Source organism: Hyla sarda, chromosome 8 (assembly GCF_029499605.1).
Source record: "Hyla sarda isolate aHylSar1 chromosome 8, aHylSar1.hap1, whole genome shotgun sequence".
NCBI lineage: Eukaryota > Metazoa > Chordata > Amphibia > Anura > Hylidae > Hyla > Hyla sarda.
The window spans coordinates 52,641,122-52,658,559 of record NC_079196.1 but is presented as its reverse complement, the minus strand read 5'-3'; the positions used below and the strand labels follow the sequence as shown (position 1 = coordinate 52,658,559).

At 42.4% G+C, this 17,438-nt stretch overlaps 1 protein-coding gene across 2 annotated transcripts in view; it reads right to left on the bottom strand.

Annotated features, from left to right (window-relative positions):
• Positions 1-17,438, bottom strand: part of GAD1 (glutamate decarboxylase 1) — a 109,989-nt gene that overhangs the window by 19,295 nt on the left and 73,256 nt on the right. For both annotated transcript variants that reach the window (XM_056534358.1, XM_056534357.1), the window contains 7 exons: positions 14,064-14,154; positions 6,437-6,549; positions 4,703-4,818; positions 3,013-3,092; positions 1,971-2,025; positions 861-977; positions 706-770 (listed from right to left, as the gene is read on the bottom strand). In XM_056534358.1, coding sequence (XP_056390333.1) covers positions 706-770; positions 861-977; positions 1,971-2,025; positions 3,013-3,092; positions 4,703-4,818; positions 6,437-6,549; positions 14,064-14,154 — 637 coding nt within the window. The remainder of the gene's footprint in view (positions 1-705; positions 771-860; positions 978-1,970; positions 2,026-3,012; positions 3,093-4,702; positions 4,819-6,436; positions 6,550-14,063; positions 14,155-17,438) is intronic.

The window sequence follows — 17,438 nt, the reverse complement described above, 5'->3', positions numbered from 1 at the left end:
CAGACCCTTTACCGGGACCCACCGGCTATTAAAGGGGTTCCCCGGTGCTTAGACATCTTATCCCCTATCCAAAAGATGGAGGATAAGATGCCTGATCACGGGAGTCCTGCCACTGGGGACCCCCGTGATCTTGCACGCGGCACCCCGTTTATAATCAGTTCCCGGAGCGTGTTCGCGTGTGACGTCACGCCTCCGCCCCCGTGTGACGTCACGCCTCCTCCCCTCAATGCAAGCCTATGGGAGGGGGCGTGATAGCTGTCATGCCCCCTCCTATAGACTTGCATTGAGGGACCCCCGCGATCAGGCATCTTATCCCCCATCTTTTGGATAGGGGATAAGATGTCTAAGCACCGGAGAACCCCTTTAAGCACGCTCAGCTCATGAGCGCACTTCAAACTGCGGGAGCAGGACCAGACCCTTGTGGGTATGACACCACAAGGTTTTCTGCCATTCTTCTCTGCAGATCCTTTAACCCCTTAAGGACCAACGCCTTAAGGATCTGCAGAGAAGAATGGCAGAAAACCATGTGGTGTCATGCGTCTGAATACTTAAATCAATGCAATATTTCAATTTATAGCAAAGCTATGTATTTTTTTTTAAATATATGTATAAGTCATTACAGGCAATCATGGGCCCTTGCAGAAAGAAAGGGGTCTTCTTTTTTTATATATATGTCATAGAGTACCGACTTTTTAATTTACTTGCCTTTCTATTCCAATTAACTTATGGCGATGCTTCCTAGACATAAGAAGTCCACCTCCCCATGCAGCCTGGGTCAAGAGAAAAACACATCAGTCACACACAGTAAGATTGGCTGGATGTCTTTACCATGACTGGAATATAAGGTGACCATTACTTACATCTACATGAAGCCAAAGGTTGTACTTCTCACATATGTCTGCTATTTCATCAATGGGATCAAAGGCTCCAAACACTGTGGTCCCTGCAGTAGCATTCACATAAAGTGGAACATGGCCCTGCAAAGTATACAATACTGTGGTCAGAACATGCAGAGAAAAAGTACTGTTATCGTCCCTTTAAAAGGGGCTATTAGGATTGGAAAGCATAGCTACTTTCCTCCCCTAAGCAGCACAGAGTACCCAGCGTTTCCCAGCCTTCTTACCTTAACCTTGTGGGGGGGGGGTCCTCATATCCCAACCTCATATCCTATCCTCATATCCTGATCCCATATCCCATTTTCATATCCCAACCTCACATCCCATCCTGATTCCTGACATCTCATCTTCATATCCTGACCTTATATCCCATTCTCATATCCAATCCTAACATCTCATCCTCATATCCTGACCTCATATCCCGTCCTGATCTCTCGTCCTCATATCCATCCTCATATTCTGACCTGATATCTCCTTCTCATATCCCGACTTCATATCCCATCCTGACATCCCATCCTCATATCCTGACCTTATATCCTGTCCTGATCTCTCGTCCTCATATCCATCCTCATATTCTGACCTGATATTTCCTTCTCATATCCCGACCTCATATCTCATCCTCATATCCTGACCTTATATCCCGTCCTGATCTCTCGTCCTCATATCCATCCTCATATTCTGACCTGATACCTCCTTCTTATATACCGACCTCATATCCCATCCTGACATCCCATCCTCATATCCTGACCTGATAGCCTGTCGTAATATCCATCCTCATATTCTGACCTCATATCCCCTCCCGATATCCCAACTTCATATCCCGTCCTCAAATCCCAACCTCATATCCCGTCCTCATTTCCTGAACACATAGCCCGTTCCCCACACAAACTATTCTCTGCATCTGCCTGTTGGACAGTCAGCAAGATGTTTAAAAGTCCTGGGCAATCTCTGCAGCCCGAAATATCTCCAGCCATTTGGAAGATACATACATGCTGTAATGTACATACATACATATGTTGTAGTTCATATGTAATTATTTTCTCAAGTCACAGAGGTTGCAGAGGTTGTACATACCTTTTGTTTAGATTCAATGATTTTGGCCTCCAGGTCAGCAGGAATTATCTTCCCTCTGAAATTATTATAGTGACTGATAAGTACGTAATAAAACAGACTAATCATGCAGTCATAGAGACATATCAGAAGTGGCCTGGGTATTCAGACCCATCCATCTCTAGGAAGAGCTGGGAGAAGGCTTGGTGCTATTCTCCCCTGCAGGAGACGCACTATGTAGAAGTGTATGGAGCCCATCTCTAGCACTGAGCTAGGAAGAGATGCACTTAGCCGAGTGCTTTTTCCCAATAGTCACAGTGATTGGTGGGGGTTTGAACACTTGGACCCCAACCGATCAAAACTTTTGACATTTCCCTAAGACATGTCAAAAGTTTTGTTACATGACAGTAACGCTTTGTGTTGCAACCTACAATTCTCCAGAAATTCATCCAGGGTGGATTTTTACTTGCCGCCATGGCATCCTGTAGGATGCAGCACATCCACATTCCATTTCATTAGCTTTAATGGGGTGCAGTGCAGCTGCATGACACAATGAATTTCAGCCGCTTAAAATGTTGCGCAACCATAGTCACTGTGTAGTTTTAGCCAGAACTAACAATTATAATTGTGACAATGAAGTATTATAAACAATATGGGGTGAGTACATTAAGGTCTGTGCCTGGCACAGATCAGCCAAAAGTCGCAGATTTTTGAGCACATTCCCTGGTTTTGGCAAAATTTTGTGATTTTTGGCTGATCTGTTCCGCACTCACCAAGCAGGCAGGGCGTGCCACTGAGTGGGCATGACTTTGCCCGAAGAGGGCATGGCTACCCTCACATTTCAAATTTACCATAATTTCTGCCTGCTGGAAGGCTTAACTTGTAGTGGAAATCTATGCCAGCTCTGAGCTGGTGCAGATTTCTGAGGCTGCTGAATGGGCAGCCTTAGATGTGCCAGGACCTGTCAAAGGGCACAATCCAGTGCTATCTTACACTGATGTGTGAAGCTCCAGTCTTAGTAAATTCCCCCTTCATATTATATCTTGAATACAGAGTCATTGTTTACCTCTCATTGCATTTGACCAGGATCACGTTCTCTGTCCCAAATCCAAGCGCTGCTCCAGCCTTCTTCATTGAATAATGACTCTGAAAAAAGTGTAGTTACTCTCGTCAAAACATCTTGTAAGCTTTGAGATCACTTTCTGGCTTGCTTTAAAGGGGGTACTCCGGTGTCAAACAATTTTTTTTTTTCAAATAAACTGGTGCCAGAAAGTTAAGCATATTTGTAAATTACTTCTATATAAAAATCTTAATCCTTCCAGTACTTATCAGCTGCTGTATGCTTCACAGGAAGTTGTATTTATTTCTGGAGTTCTTTTCTGTCTGTCCACGGTGCTCTCTGCTGACAACTCTGTCCATGTCAGGAACTGCCCACAGCAGGAGCAAATCCCCAAAGCAAAACTCTCCTGCTCAGGACAGTTTCTGACATGGACAGAGGTGTCAGCAGAGAGCACTGTGGTCAGACTGAAAAGAAACACTCAACTTCCTCTGAAACATACAGCAGCAAATAAGTACTGGAAGGGTTAAGATTTTTAAATAGAAGTGATTTTCAAATCTGTTTAACTTTCTGGCACCAGTTGATTTGAAAAAAAAAATAGTTTTCCCCTTTAAAGGGAATCTGTCAGCTGCAATTCATGTTCAAACCTGCTCATGCTGTTATATTGCTGTTAGGAACAGGAGACATGTGGTCATTTTTTAACTATATTTGTCTGTATTCCCATAACAGAATTTTTTTTTTCTTCTAATACATAAAGACAAAAAGGCGTTGCCAAGCCCTAAAGTGCTGAGGGCCTCGTCGGTCTCCCTACAATCCTGCTTGAATGACAGTCATCTGAAAGCTGATTTTTTTTTTTTATCTCGCACCTGCGCACAAATGTTTACAAAGTGCAAGGACATGATTTGGAAACAGGGCTTGGCTTTTAGCTGACTGTCACTCAAGCAGGGACAGGGAACGCCTATTAAATTCCTTCTATTTAAAAAAAATATTTATCCTTCCAGTACTTATTAGCTGCTTTCTTCTACAGAGAAAGTTCTCTTCTTTTTGGATTTCTTTTTTTTTTACTGTCCACAGTGCTCTCTGCTGACACGTCTGTCCGTATCAGGAACTATCCAGAGTAGGATAGGTTTGCTTTGGGGATTTGCACCTGCTTTGGGCAGTTCCTGAAATGGACAGAGGTGTCAGCAGAGAGCACCCTGGACAGAAAAAAAAAAGAAATCCAAAAAGAAAATAAATCTCTCTGTAGTATATAGCAGCTAATAAGTACTGGAAGGATAAATATTTTTTAATAGAAGTCATTTACAAATCTGTTTAACTTTCTGGCACTAGTTGATTAAAAAAATGTTTTTTCCATAGGAGTATCCCTTTAATGTCACAAGACAGTATATATTTCAATGGGGGTACATTTGTTAAAAATTAATTTTTTAATTAGATTAATGATAGTTTTATGTAAGTGAATTTAGATGAGAACATCTTTAATAGCTTTGTGACATGGACACAATTACACGTTGCTATATGGGCATGACTGTGTAACTCCATTTGCTGCTACCATATTGATGCGTCTAAGCTTGAACTACAAGGTTATGCAATTAATAGTTGGGGTTTGTCCTTAGTTTTTTTTTTTTTTTTACAATTCTCTGAAATGTGTAGTCCACCCCAGCACCATTTTCACAATAAAATACAAATTGATTCAACTTACATGTTCTGAGGTAAAGATGATCAATTTGGGGACAGCAGCCATGCCTTTGGTTTTTACATCAGGGAAATACTTGTATCTAGCAGCCATAATACTGTACATGTTGGAAATTGCTCCTCCTGATAACAGAATATAATAACATAAACAATTAGATCACATTGTCTGGTGATGTTGGGGTCCTAGGGGGAGAGGGGTGCTCTGACAATGACCTAGGATATGTTTTTACTTGGCACAGTGTAGTCAAAGCTATACTGTATCGGAAGCCACTGTAGCTCCGATGGATCCCTTGTAGAGGAAGAACCCACAAAGGTTGGCTCCCTAACACATTCCAACGGATAGAGTAAACTTTTACTTAGCTATATTGTACCACAAATAATACAATATCACAACAAAGGGAGATGCATCTCGACCAAATGTTCAAACAGCACTGGTTTACTACAAGTGACTGGAAATAGAAAGGATGAAAGAGTGCCAGACCAAGACACATGACGACTATGGATCGTCTGAGACAAGGATACTGAATTGCTTCCAAGTTTGCAATACAGGTACATACAGATTTATAAGTAACTGCAATGCTAGATGTATAAATCTATATGCAGAAGATCTTCTCTTAGTAATGGCTGCATGGAGACAGGATTATATAATGTATTAAAGGGGTACTCTGCCCCAGGACATCTTATCCCCTATCTAAAGGATAGGATAAGATAAGGATAATATGCCTGATCTTGGGGGTCCCGCTGATGAGACCCCTTTGATCTATGTGCAGCACCCGGCATTTGTTTAGAATGCTGGGTGCGGGCGGCTGGGGTCATGATGTCACAGCCACACCCACTCGTGACTTCCCACCACACCCCCTCAATGCAAGTCTATGGGAGGGGGCGAGGCGATCGTCACGCCCCCTCCCATAGACTTGCATTGAGGGGTGTGATGTGACATCACGAGCAGGCGTGGCCGTAAAGTCACGACCCCTGCCCCCCCCCCCCCCCCCCGCTGGGGCAGCGGAGTACCACTTTAATTCAGATAAACAGTTGTGAAGTGGATCTTTCTGACTTCCATGCACATCCCTGGGTAGCGAGGCTCTCCGGCTTCGGGATAGCAGATGTAGAAAACTCAGATGATGAAGGGAACATTCCTATTTTTTTATTTTTGCTATCTTGATTTTCTTTTTGGTTTTAATAATTTTTTTTATTATTTCTTTTAAGACATATATAAAAGCCAAAAGACATCATATATTTACCATAATACCAAAAACATTAGACAAAACACTCTCGTCTCCCTCCCCGACGCTAACCATTACCCACCCCAACTAACCCTAACTAAATACTTTACCACCACCACCGTCCTGTTGATTTTCAGTATGGAATATCGTATTGTCCAATAGCTTTATTATTCCATACAAGCATTTGATACTTATCAAATGTCAAACTAATCCAATGAATTAGATTATAGGGAATTCACATATGACTATGGACAGAAAAAACATTTTTTTGAAATTTGACATAACAAGGACTAAACTCACATTTCCCTCCCTGTCACGTATAGCTTTTCCACAGTTGTCAGGCTGCGTTACCGTGCCATAATTTATTTTGCCGTTTTAGCGTTAGGCTGAAATCACGTCTTTTAGCCTCCATTTTATTACCAGTACATTCTCTGCTTCAGAGCATTCCCGTGCGCAGTTCAGATTGAAAATAAACTCCATATTACTCTGTATGCAGTAAAGTCGCTCGGGAAACTTACCAGGTGAAAAAATGCCATCTCCATCCTTTCCATTCCAGCCAATTATTTCCCTCATTTTCCGCAGGGTTATTTGTTCCATCAGGACAAAAACTGGAGCAATTTCATATGTAAACCTTCATAAAGCAAATATGTATGTATTAGGCAAAGCGAGATCTATATCATTTAATAGAAGTGGCTTGTACAAGCAACGAAATTGGTTCTGGAAAATAGGACTATCTGCAAAAAAAAAGTCACATGGCTGATAGAATGCTGAACCTATAACAGGAAGAGAGTTGTTGGCTTCAAAGGGTTAACTGTACATACACACGAACAACGCAAACCTAATTAAAAATATTGAATGCAGTTTAAAAAAAATCCAAATGTAATTATTTATGGCGGACCCACCGTCCCGCAACCCCTAAGGACAACTTTGTTTTTACAATCCAGTGAGGTCAATATCTGTCAGGAGTAATTATAGATGATGACTTTTTTTTAATTACCCATGACAAAAACAAAAAAGATGTTCAACCAGCTGAAATGTCTGTCTAATGGAGGAAGGGGGCAGAGTGTAGCCTTCTGTCATGTACCACTTTCTGGTGATGGAGGGGTCTCATGGATCTAATGGGATCGAGCTGTACCGTACATTTACAACCCTTCATTAATACTAAGGTGAAGAATCAATACGAGTGAGCAATACCTTAATTTAGATTCATAGTGAGAAGTGTTAAGGGACCAGAAAAGTCACAAAAGGGCATTGATGGATGTACGGTGTATACAACTCCTAGAAAAAATATGGACTCACCATACTTAGAGGAAAGTTGCCAAAATGTTTCACGTCACAGCAAATCCCAGATATGGCACATGAAAATGTTTAATGGCTGACCACCCTGGCTTAATGTCATGAAATATACCTTATGAAAGGAAATTATTTAAATGATATATGTTTTTAAATGGGCACTGTCAGATGTGAAAACTTTTGATATGTTGTACATCTTGGCGAAACATTAACTTTTCTAATATACTTCATACAAAATTTTTATTTCCTTTTGATAGAAATCAAGACTAATAAGATCATGGCTTTGTCCAAGCTGAAGCACAGCCATCGATCAAGTCCAGTAAGTAAGGGTGGGCTATCAGTCCTCTGTGCTCTCTACTGTCTCAGAGTACTCCTCTGTGCTCTCTCCTGTCTGATAGCACTCCTCTGTGATCTTTCCTGTCTGCTAGCACTCCTCTGTGCTCTCTCCTGTCTGATAGCACTCCTCTGTGATCTTTCCTGTCTGCTAGCACTCCTCTGTGCTCTCTCCTGTCTGATAGTACTTCTCTGTGCTCTCTCCTGTCTGATAGCATTCCTCTGTGCTCTCTCCTGTCTGATAGCATTCCTCTGTGCTCTCTCCTGTCTGATAGCATTCCTCTGTGCTCTCTCCTGTCTGATAGCACTCCTCTGAGCTCTCTCCTGTCTGATAGCACTCCTCTGTGCTCTCTCCTGTCTGATAGCACTCCTCTGTGCTCTCTCCTGTCTGATAGTACTCCTGTGTGCTCTCTCCTGTCTGATAGCACTCCTCTGTGCTCTCTTCTGTCTGATAGGACTCCTCTGTGCTCTCTCCTGTCTGATAGCACTCATCTGTGCTTTCTCCTGTCTGATAGCACTCCTCTGTGCTCTCCCCTGTCTGATAGCACTACTCTGTGCTCTCTCCTGTCTGATAGCACTCCCCTGTGCTCTCTTCTGTCCGATAGCACTCCTCTGTCCTCTGTCTTGTCTGATAGGACAGGAGAGAGCACAAAGGAGTCCCATCAGAACAAACAATACCTACATCGTGCTGCTTCTGATTTTCCAAAAGAATGGCAGGATGAAGCCTTGTCCTGAACAATTTTTTAAATTTTATTTCTGCCATAAGTTTTCAATTGGATTGAAAATAGGACTGTTTGCTGCCCTGTTATTGAGTTATTATACCTTACCTGAAGAAAAAGCTTTAAGACTTTTTGCTCTATAGCAACATATATTTATCATCCTTAAATATGACTTCATTATCACCATACCTATTTACTACTGAAGGAGTGAAAAAAGGTTGTCCAAAATCTCTATGTCAATATTTGAATTGACTGCTAAGGTTATAATTGCTATCACCCCTGGCCCTTAACTTGACATAGTGGCCCTTATCATAAAAGAGTAGAAAAACAGTATTGTTTTCCCCAGGCATCGTCTTTATATTGTTTGGTAGAACAACCAATTCAGGTTGTTGTTTCATTGTTGAATACCACTTTCATCCAATCCCCCACACTTCATGGTTGCTGCTTTTTAGCAAATCTGAACCCTGTTTTCTTCTATTCAGGTGTTAGTGCTGTTTTTATAAAAAAAAATTATTTTCTATAAGTACCGTAAATCCTATTTCATTTAGCTGATTTCTTACAATTTTCTCACAAACATTGACTCCTTTATCCTTACATTTGTTTTTAGTGTCTTTTGTTAGCCAAATTCTATTTTCAAGGCATACTGACATAGTGAGTTTTCTATCCTGATGTTTTGACATCTTCCTTGGCTTACCCGTATGTTTTCCTTTTGAAACGTCCCTTATATTGATGAAAGGAAGCTTGCACCAAATTGTATGCACAGATGACTGAGAACAACCAACATCTTTTTTTTTACACTTTGTGTTAAATTTCAATTTTGAAGTTTGAGTAGAATTTTGAGTTTTTATGATACTTTCCATTATTTCATTTGACAACTCGTTTGGGCCATGTTTCAATGAGCCAAGTCCACAGCTTGGTAATGTCTCAAAGCACTTTCCTTTTTATCTGCAGACTAATTTATGTTTTTTAGACTTGTGTTGGGATTTGTAAGGTGAGTCAATATTTTTTATAACATTTTAATTATTTTGTTCTCTATGTGATCTAGAAAAACATAAACAACTGATAAAATAATTTACTTTAATTTATATGAGATATGTTTCCTCAATCCTTTTTTTAGCAACAGCAAAATCCATAAATTAATTATATTGATGAAAGGAAGCTCTTTGCACAAACTAAATAAAAAAAAAAACCTTTTTGCAACAAATATTTTGTGAAGGTCCCTTTAATAATAAACAGATTGCTGCTTTTAACACTGCCTGGTTGTGCATTAATTATATATATTATGGATAAAACGTTATCTGAGAAAGAGATATAATGGTAAATGAGTGCCTTATATTTCTGTCTAATCCATTTCTTTGCAGACTGCACAGAAATCAATACACAATTTAAAATCGCCAACAGATGTAATGTTTGAATGACTGCGCCAACTCCCAACTTACAGTATTTGTAAATGGCTGTACACTTTCCTTCTATGAATAGAGGTAGAGATGAGCAAATTATTAAAAAATTCGATTCGGACGATTTGCAGAATTTTCCGAAAAAAATTAGGTTTGTTCCGAATTTATTTGCGGTGAATCTTTATTAAAATGGCTATTTCTGGCCTACAGGGAGCCTCAATAGGGGTGTAGAACACTTTGCCTTGCTGTAACACGCATAGGGTGCTGGGTTAGTGAAATAATACTGTTATCCAGTATGACATGCAGATTAGAGGCGTCGCTATTAGAATCACTGTCGCAGAGCGGCACAATGACAGAGCCTTGAGGTGGCATCAGTATGAGGAGATCATATAGTGGCTGAATGACACATCGTGGAGGTGGCGGCAGCATGGAGAGACCATATAGTGGCTGAATGACCCAGCCTGGAGGGGGCAACAGCCTGACGAGACCATAGGGCCTCACAAATGAAAAGATTAAAGATATTTTTTAACATTTAAATTGAAGATTTCAAATAGATTAACCTAAAAAGTTTTATTTAATGTGCCAGCAGCATGAGGAGACCACATGATGGTACAGTGACACAGCCTGGAGGTGGTGGAAGCATGAGGAGACCATATAGTGGCTGAATGACACAGCCTGGATTTGGCAGCATCAAGAACAGACCATATAGTGGCTGAATGACACAGCCTGGAGTTGGCAGAAGCATGAAGAGAACATAAAGTGGCTGAATGACAAAGCCTGGAGGTGGCAGCAGGATGAGGAGAACATATGGTTGCAGTATGAGACAGCCTGGAGGTGGCATCAGCAGCATCAGGAGTCCTGAAAGTGACCTGGTGACATAGTGGGGTGGTGGGTGGCAATACCAGTACCCGCTGATGAAGGTGGGTGAAAAAAGGAGAACTCTGCATCAGATGTGGGGCATCAGGTGGGTGGCAGGATCAGAATAGTAGCTAAGGCAGATAGGCAGAAGAAAATGGTTTCTTTTTTGTAAAAGTGTAAGTGTGCATGTATTGAGGATATGCATTATGTAAAACTTAACTTTTAATATTTTGGGGATGCAGGGCATATGCATATGCCCTGCATCCCCGATCCTTAAGGACTCAGGGCGTACCTGTATGCCCTGGTCACATTTACCAGGTTTAAACCGTTCTCACCAGCAGAGAACGGGTTAAACTCGGTGGGTCCCGGTTGCTACGGGCAGCCAGGACCCACGGCTGATGCCCGGCATTAACCCGTTAGATGCTGCGATCAACGTTGATTGCGGCGTATCAAACAAAAGTAAAAGAATCCCGGCCGCTCAGCAGAGCTGGTCAGGACTATCGCGACAAAATCCCGATGTCTCGATCAGCCTACCGGACGACGGGAGGGTCCTCACCTGCCTCTCCGTTGTCCGATCTGCAATCTACTGCTCCATGCCTGCGCAGCAGGCAGGAGCAGCAGAGCGCAGGTTATACTGATCAGTGCTTTGCAATGAAAGAGCACTGATCAGTATATGCAATCAGAAGATTGCTTGTTTTAGCCCCCTATGGGGGCTGCCCTTTTTAAGACGAGTAACACTTTCCATGAAAAGGTGGAAGGGATCAAAATATTGTCGATTGTAGCAGGTGTGGGTAAAAAATTCCTCTGTAAGGCCCTACTCTCGCCCTATTAATTCCCTTCTTTGCAAGTGTTACTTGCCCTAAAAAAAAAAAAAAAAAAGGGCAGCCCCACACAGGAAACTCTCCCTGTTTCCACTTCAAAACCCTGTGAAATGACAGTGTTTGTAGGTGGTATGACACACAGCTCCCTTTGGCTGTGATGGTGGAGCCTTGGCTGGCTGAAACAGGCAGTGGCGTGCCACTGGGTGATGCAGCAGGCTGGACCACCACATCAGAGACACGGTTCTCCCAGGCCACTATATGATGATGCTGCATATTTTGACTCAAGGCCGTGGTGCCAACATTGGGACCCTGGCCACGCTTCACCTTCTGCCGACACATCTTGTATGTGGCCAGGTTAACATCCTCCGGATGCTAGATGAAAAACTGCCACACCTTCGAGTAGCTAATTTTCCCACCAACAGTCCGCACTGATTGACTGCTACTGCTGCCGACTCCAGGAGCCCCTGTTTCACTACCATCCAGGAAGGTAAGCTGCCGGAAAGCAGGTGGTCTACCCCAGGCACCTTTGGCTCCAGACTTTCCACTTCTGCCATCATGATTACTGCCAACCATGCTACCACCTTGCTGGCTCAGCTGCTACCTCACGGGCAACCTGCAACCCTCTTCTACCTGATGATGATGATGATGATGAAGCTCCTTCTGAACCCGGCTCCCAAGTGCGATCAGCTTTATAATCATCGAGTTGTGTCTGCACATCACTGATGTCCTCCTCAGGTTCCTCAACAGTGTCTGCTTCAGGAACCTGAACACTCGCAACACCACCTCCCATGCCTCTCTCCTCATCACTACTTGCCCGCCTAGCGGAGTAAGTGGCGGATGTCTCCTCCACTTCTTGGCTGGGGAGTAGCTGCTGACTGTCCTCTAGATCGTCCTCACTAAATAGTGGAGCTGAACCCACAGCATAAGATACTTCTGTGGGGGAGGGAACAGCATAGGACAGAGGCAATGATTGGACAGGGACTGCTCCCGGGCCATGCCAACTGAGGGTTGTGTCTGAGGAACCCACCGACTGTTTACTGGGGGTGTCAGATGTCATATGTGATGATTGGTGTTAACCAATCGATGACGGCAGATGGGTTGCTGGAAAAGACACACCCACTAGCTGATGCCGAGAGCTAGTCTGCTACAACCACGGCCTGATGAATTTAGACCTCTGCCACTCCTCTGTGCACGTCCTGGCACTTCTCTGCCTGACATACTTAGTGCGTATATGAGAGGAGTACAATATGCTCTGCTATGCTTAAAACAGTATTTGTCTACAACACCAGCAGGTGTGTACTTTTGGCTGGCCTTTCACAGTATCTAGGCCCTTAAGACTTTAACAGGAACAAAATGGTACACCACTTAGATGTACGTATGTCGTATGCACTTATGAGGGGAGGAGAATGCGCTCCAGTATGCTTAAAACAGTATTTGTCTACAACACCAGCAGGTGTGTACTTTTGGCTGGCCTTTCACAGTATCTAGGCCCTTAAGAATTTAACATATATACACACAGGTTACATTTAATAGAGGACCATACGCTTTTAGTGCTCTGCTCACCCTAACTGGCTGGCTACTATTAGCTTTTTAGTTGTACACACCAGTGTTGCAGCATAAAAGTCGATGTGTACTACACCCAAAATTGCACTCTCTCTCTCAATGTCACTTCCTTCCCTATCAGTGCTTCTCGGCTGGATTCGGCTTGAGGTGAATTGGTGCTGTAAAAAAGCTTTTCTGTGCAACACACTGCTCTCTGTCCCTCTCTGCAATAGAACGCTGATGTGACTGGGAGGTGAATCGCTGCTGTAAAAATGCTTTTCTGTGCAACACACACTGCTGTCTGTTTCTCTCTCTCTCACCGTAATAGAACGCTGTTGTGACTGGCCGCCAGATGGCTGCCGATTATATAGGGCTGTGTCATCACAGGAGTGGCTGGCATGCTGCATCTGATTCAGGGTTATCCCGCCGACCCTTGTTCCCCCCTTCCCAGGATTCCTTGCCCCATGTCCTCACATGTGGATCCACCATTTTAGATGCCCAGCCCCTGGAGCCTGGACTGCACTAAATGGAGTTTAATGAAGCGATTCGCGTGATCGAATCGTAGTGATATTCGCATTCATTACTAATCAAATTTTTCCTGAAATTCGTAACAAATTTGGATTCGTCAGATTCGATTCGCTCATCCCTAAATAGAGGTACAATGTATGGTAGATGCACATTTACAGTTGTCTACAACAATGCAATTACAGCGGTTATGTTTTTTTTTATTTTTTTTTATTTATTAAGCTATATGTGATCTATATACTCGGTATAACTTATTGCATTATCTACTCTGTGCTGCAATGAGTGGGGTGACTGATATGTGGGAGAGAGAGAGCGGGGAGTCCACCCACAAAAGCACGGATCCATGCTGAGCATGTCCATTTTTGTCTGGCAGGTAAGTGCTAAAGTCACCTTATCATGGATAACCCCTTCAATGTGTGCCTCTGTTCCTGGAAGAAAGCAGCCATATTTTTCTAGTTTTGTACAACCCTGTGAAGCAGTCCTCCAATGCTTATCGTATATTAAATTGTAAATATATACACTACGTACAAAGTCACATAAATGTATATACAGTATACAGTCATTAATGACATAACAAATATGTAACAAAATAGTAACATTATATGATCAATAAGCCACTTTAACATCATAAAAAATAATTTGATTCAGGTAACTTACATGTTTGTATTTGCTGTTGAAGTCAACCATTCCCCAGCCAGACCGATCATATCCAATCCAGTTGACAGCTGGTTGAAGAAACGGGGATGACCTAGCAATGAAGTGATAAGTAATTGATTACATTGTCATGTGAAAATTTAGTTATGTACATTTGCTAATGTCTCCAATGGAGTTCTGTACTTAACACAATTGATGGCATTTCACTAGAAATTGAGGATGACATGTAGCTAGAGCTGGTCTGACCAAAGCCAGCCTCACCAAGAATGAAGAGACTGGTGTGCTCAATGAAGCACTACAGCTCCTTGAAATGTTACCAGATACAACACCACCATTGTCTATATGCTATGATATTAAAGGGCTTGTTCAGCGATAACTAACTTATTCCCTACCCATAGGATCTCCTCACAATCTCCTGCACAGCACTCCAGCTCTTTTCCTGCACACAGCGAGGGTTGACATGTGCCCTCCATGTATTTATATTGGAGAACTGGAGATACATCAGCGCTGTACTTGGGCATCTCTGACTCTCCCATAGGGATACACGGAGGGGGTGTGCCGTAGCCCGCTGTGTGCAGGAGGAGAGCCGGAGCGCCGTTCAGGAGATTGCAGGGGAAGGGGGTTCCAGCAGTCGGACAGCCCACGATCAGCTACTTATCCCCAATCCTGTGGATAGGGGATAAGTTTGTTTTCGTTGCACAACCCCTTTAAACTCAGCTTCATTTACTTTAATAGAACTAAGCTACAATACAAGAAACAACTCACACAAAACAGCCCAAGGGGCTGAGGATCTGAAATAGCATATTCCACTTTGCAATTTTACTGACTACACATATGCGTATATTTCATAATTTTATGTAGCCATTGCCCAATGTACTTTTTGCTGTAAACTCGTCATTGTAAAATATAAAGCAAAGTGTATAATGAGTCATGAATGAGTCAAGCTCTTTGACGCAGACAGAAGAGGTACTTTCTTCAATTCAAATGATGGACTCGTACTGCTCATGCTGACCCCAGTAAAGTGATGAAAGGTCAAGCAAAGCTTCTTAGCCCCACTCTGAAGTTCATGCTACAGATGCCAGGTTGTCTGTTTGGGCCAACGGGGCAAATCAAATCTAACATATTTGGCCTGTGTTTTATTTAAAAATGGGGTCCACTGCCCCAAGCATGGTGCCAGACTTTACCAGCAAGCAGAAGGGCCTGATGTTTATCTCCTCTTTCAATAGCTCTTGAACAAATGTTGGGCCTATTTTCTCACCATCCTGTTTGTTTATAAAGCATGAAGTCCTACACAGGGTTTCACTGTCTAATAGCAATGGGAATGGGACCTTCAAAGGTTGGCCCTCCAACGAAGAATTGGAGAAGCAGGTGCACTCCTACTATTGTTTTCTTTTGCAACCAGCCACAAGACATGTACACGCCAAACATTGGCCTAATGTATACCAAACAATTAGGCACACTGCCTGGCCTTTTATGTTTTACTCTGTTGTCTGCAGCTTCAATAAAACCTTTGATACATACAAGCAGACACCTGCTGTAGCAACTGGGAAAAGGGATACAGCTACTTTATCCAGATTCTCTATGCGGTTTTGTTTTTAGCACATGCATACGGAATTTTAAAAAGTTACAATTTTTGGTTATAGGAGATATCACCATTGGAAAAGATTTAACATCTTTTGGTGGAGAGTCGGGAGGCTGCCATATACTTTAGGGCCCAGTCCCACTACAGAATTTCCAGTGCAGCAGCCTTCCATTGTTTTCAGTGGGATTCTGCTTAACATTGCCGAATTCCGCCATGGATATTCCGGATTCCGGGCTCTGCCAATAGGATTAATTCTGCTCGAACTGCATGATCATTAATGGCCACGGCACATGTCCAAGCTGTCACTGGAATATCTTAGAGCAGAAATTCTGTAGTGTGAATGGGCCTGATGTTTTTCTCCTCTTAGCTCTTGAACAAATGTTGGGCCTATTTTCCCACCACCTTATTTGCTTAAAAAGCAGGAAGTCCTACACAGATTTTCACTGTCCACTAGCAAAGGGAATGGGACTGTCAAAGGTTGGGCCCTCTCTCTACAGACTCCATAACAGCCGTAGGCACTACCTGTATATAATGCATAACCCTCTGTAAATCCACTCATACATAGGAAATTTGCTTTACTTTCTGCTGTGATTCCATGATCTTCTTCACGGAGCAGAAATGATCCAGATTGTCACTTATGTCCACGTCAATCTGCTGCGGGCATAAGAGCTGTTCCATTGACAGACAGGACTTCTCTGGCAGATTCTGCCAGAATCCAATTTCTTGTTTGAAGTTCTGCTAACTAAGTTGCAGAATTGAGATCAATGGGAAGCTGCTGCAAAGTAGAATCTGTGTGGAATTTCCATAGTGTGAACGAGCGCTTATTGACAATAGTTAGTATTCTCGATTAACATGACAATACTTCTTAAATAGCATCAACATATTCTGCAATACGGTAGGAACAATGGGGGAGATTTATCAAAACCTATGCAGAGTGAAATGGATGGGAACCGGATCCAGATCCGGTATCTGCCCCCTTCCTAATTAGGTATCAGGATCAGTGCATGCACGAGAGAAGAAAATCACACTGACACAAAGTTCAGTCAAAACGATACTTCCTGTATTTACAACAGTTACAAGGGTTTATATAGACTGTAACACTGTGCCATGTGCAACGCTATATGTTATGAATAACTGTCCTTGTGATTGGTTTCTTCCATCTGCAGGTGTTCCTCATGCAGCATGTGGGTCTTATCATCTTGGGTGTAGCTCTCTCTGGAGGCGCTATCTGATACATATTGTTTCAAGCAGGATGGGAGGGGGAGTGAGCTAGTGAGTGGCCATTTTAGCGTATCCATTAGTGTTGCTCGCGAATATTCGCAATACGAATTTTATTCGCAAATATCGCATATTCGCGAATTCGCGAATATTCGCGAATATAGCGCTATATATTCGTAATTACGAATATTTGTTTGTTTTTTTAAATGATTTTTTTTTTCTTTTCACTGTACACATCACAGTGATCACCCCTCTCTGCTTCCAGCTTGTGTGGTGTAAAGAAGGCTCTAATACTACTGTAAGAGACTGGTGTGCACATTTTCGCATATACGAAAATATGCATATGCTAATTTTTGCATATGCAAATTTCCGTTTATGCTAATTTTCGTATATGCTAGTTTTCGCAAATGAAAATTTTCGCATATGCGCATTTTCGCATATGCGAAAATAAAACGCAAATATTACGAATATGCGAATATATGATGAATATTCGTCCATATATTCGCGAATATTCGCGAATTCGAATATGGCCTATGCCGCTCAACACTAGTATCCATTACAAGAGGAAAAGTTAACCA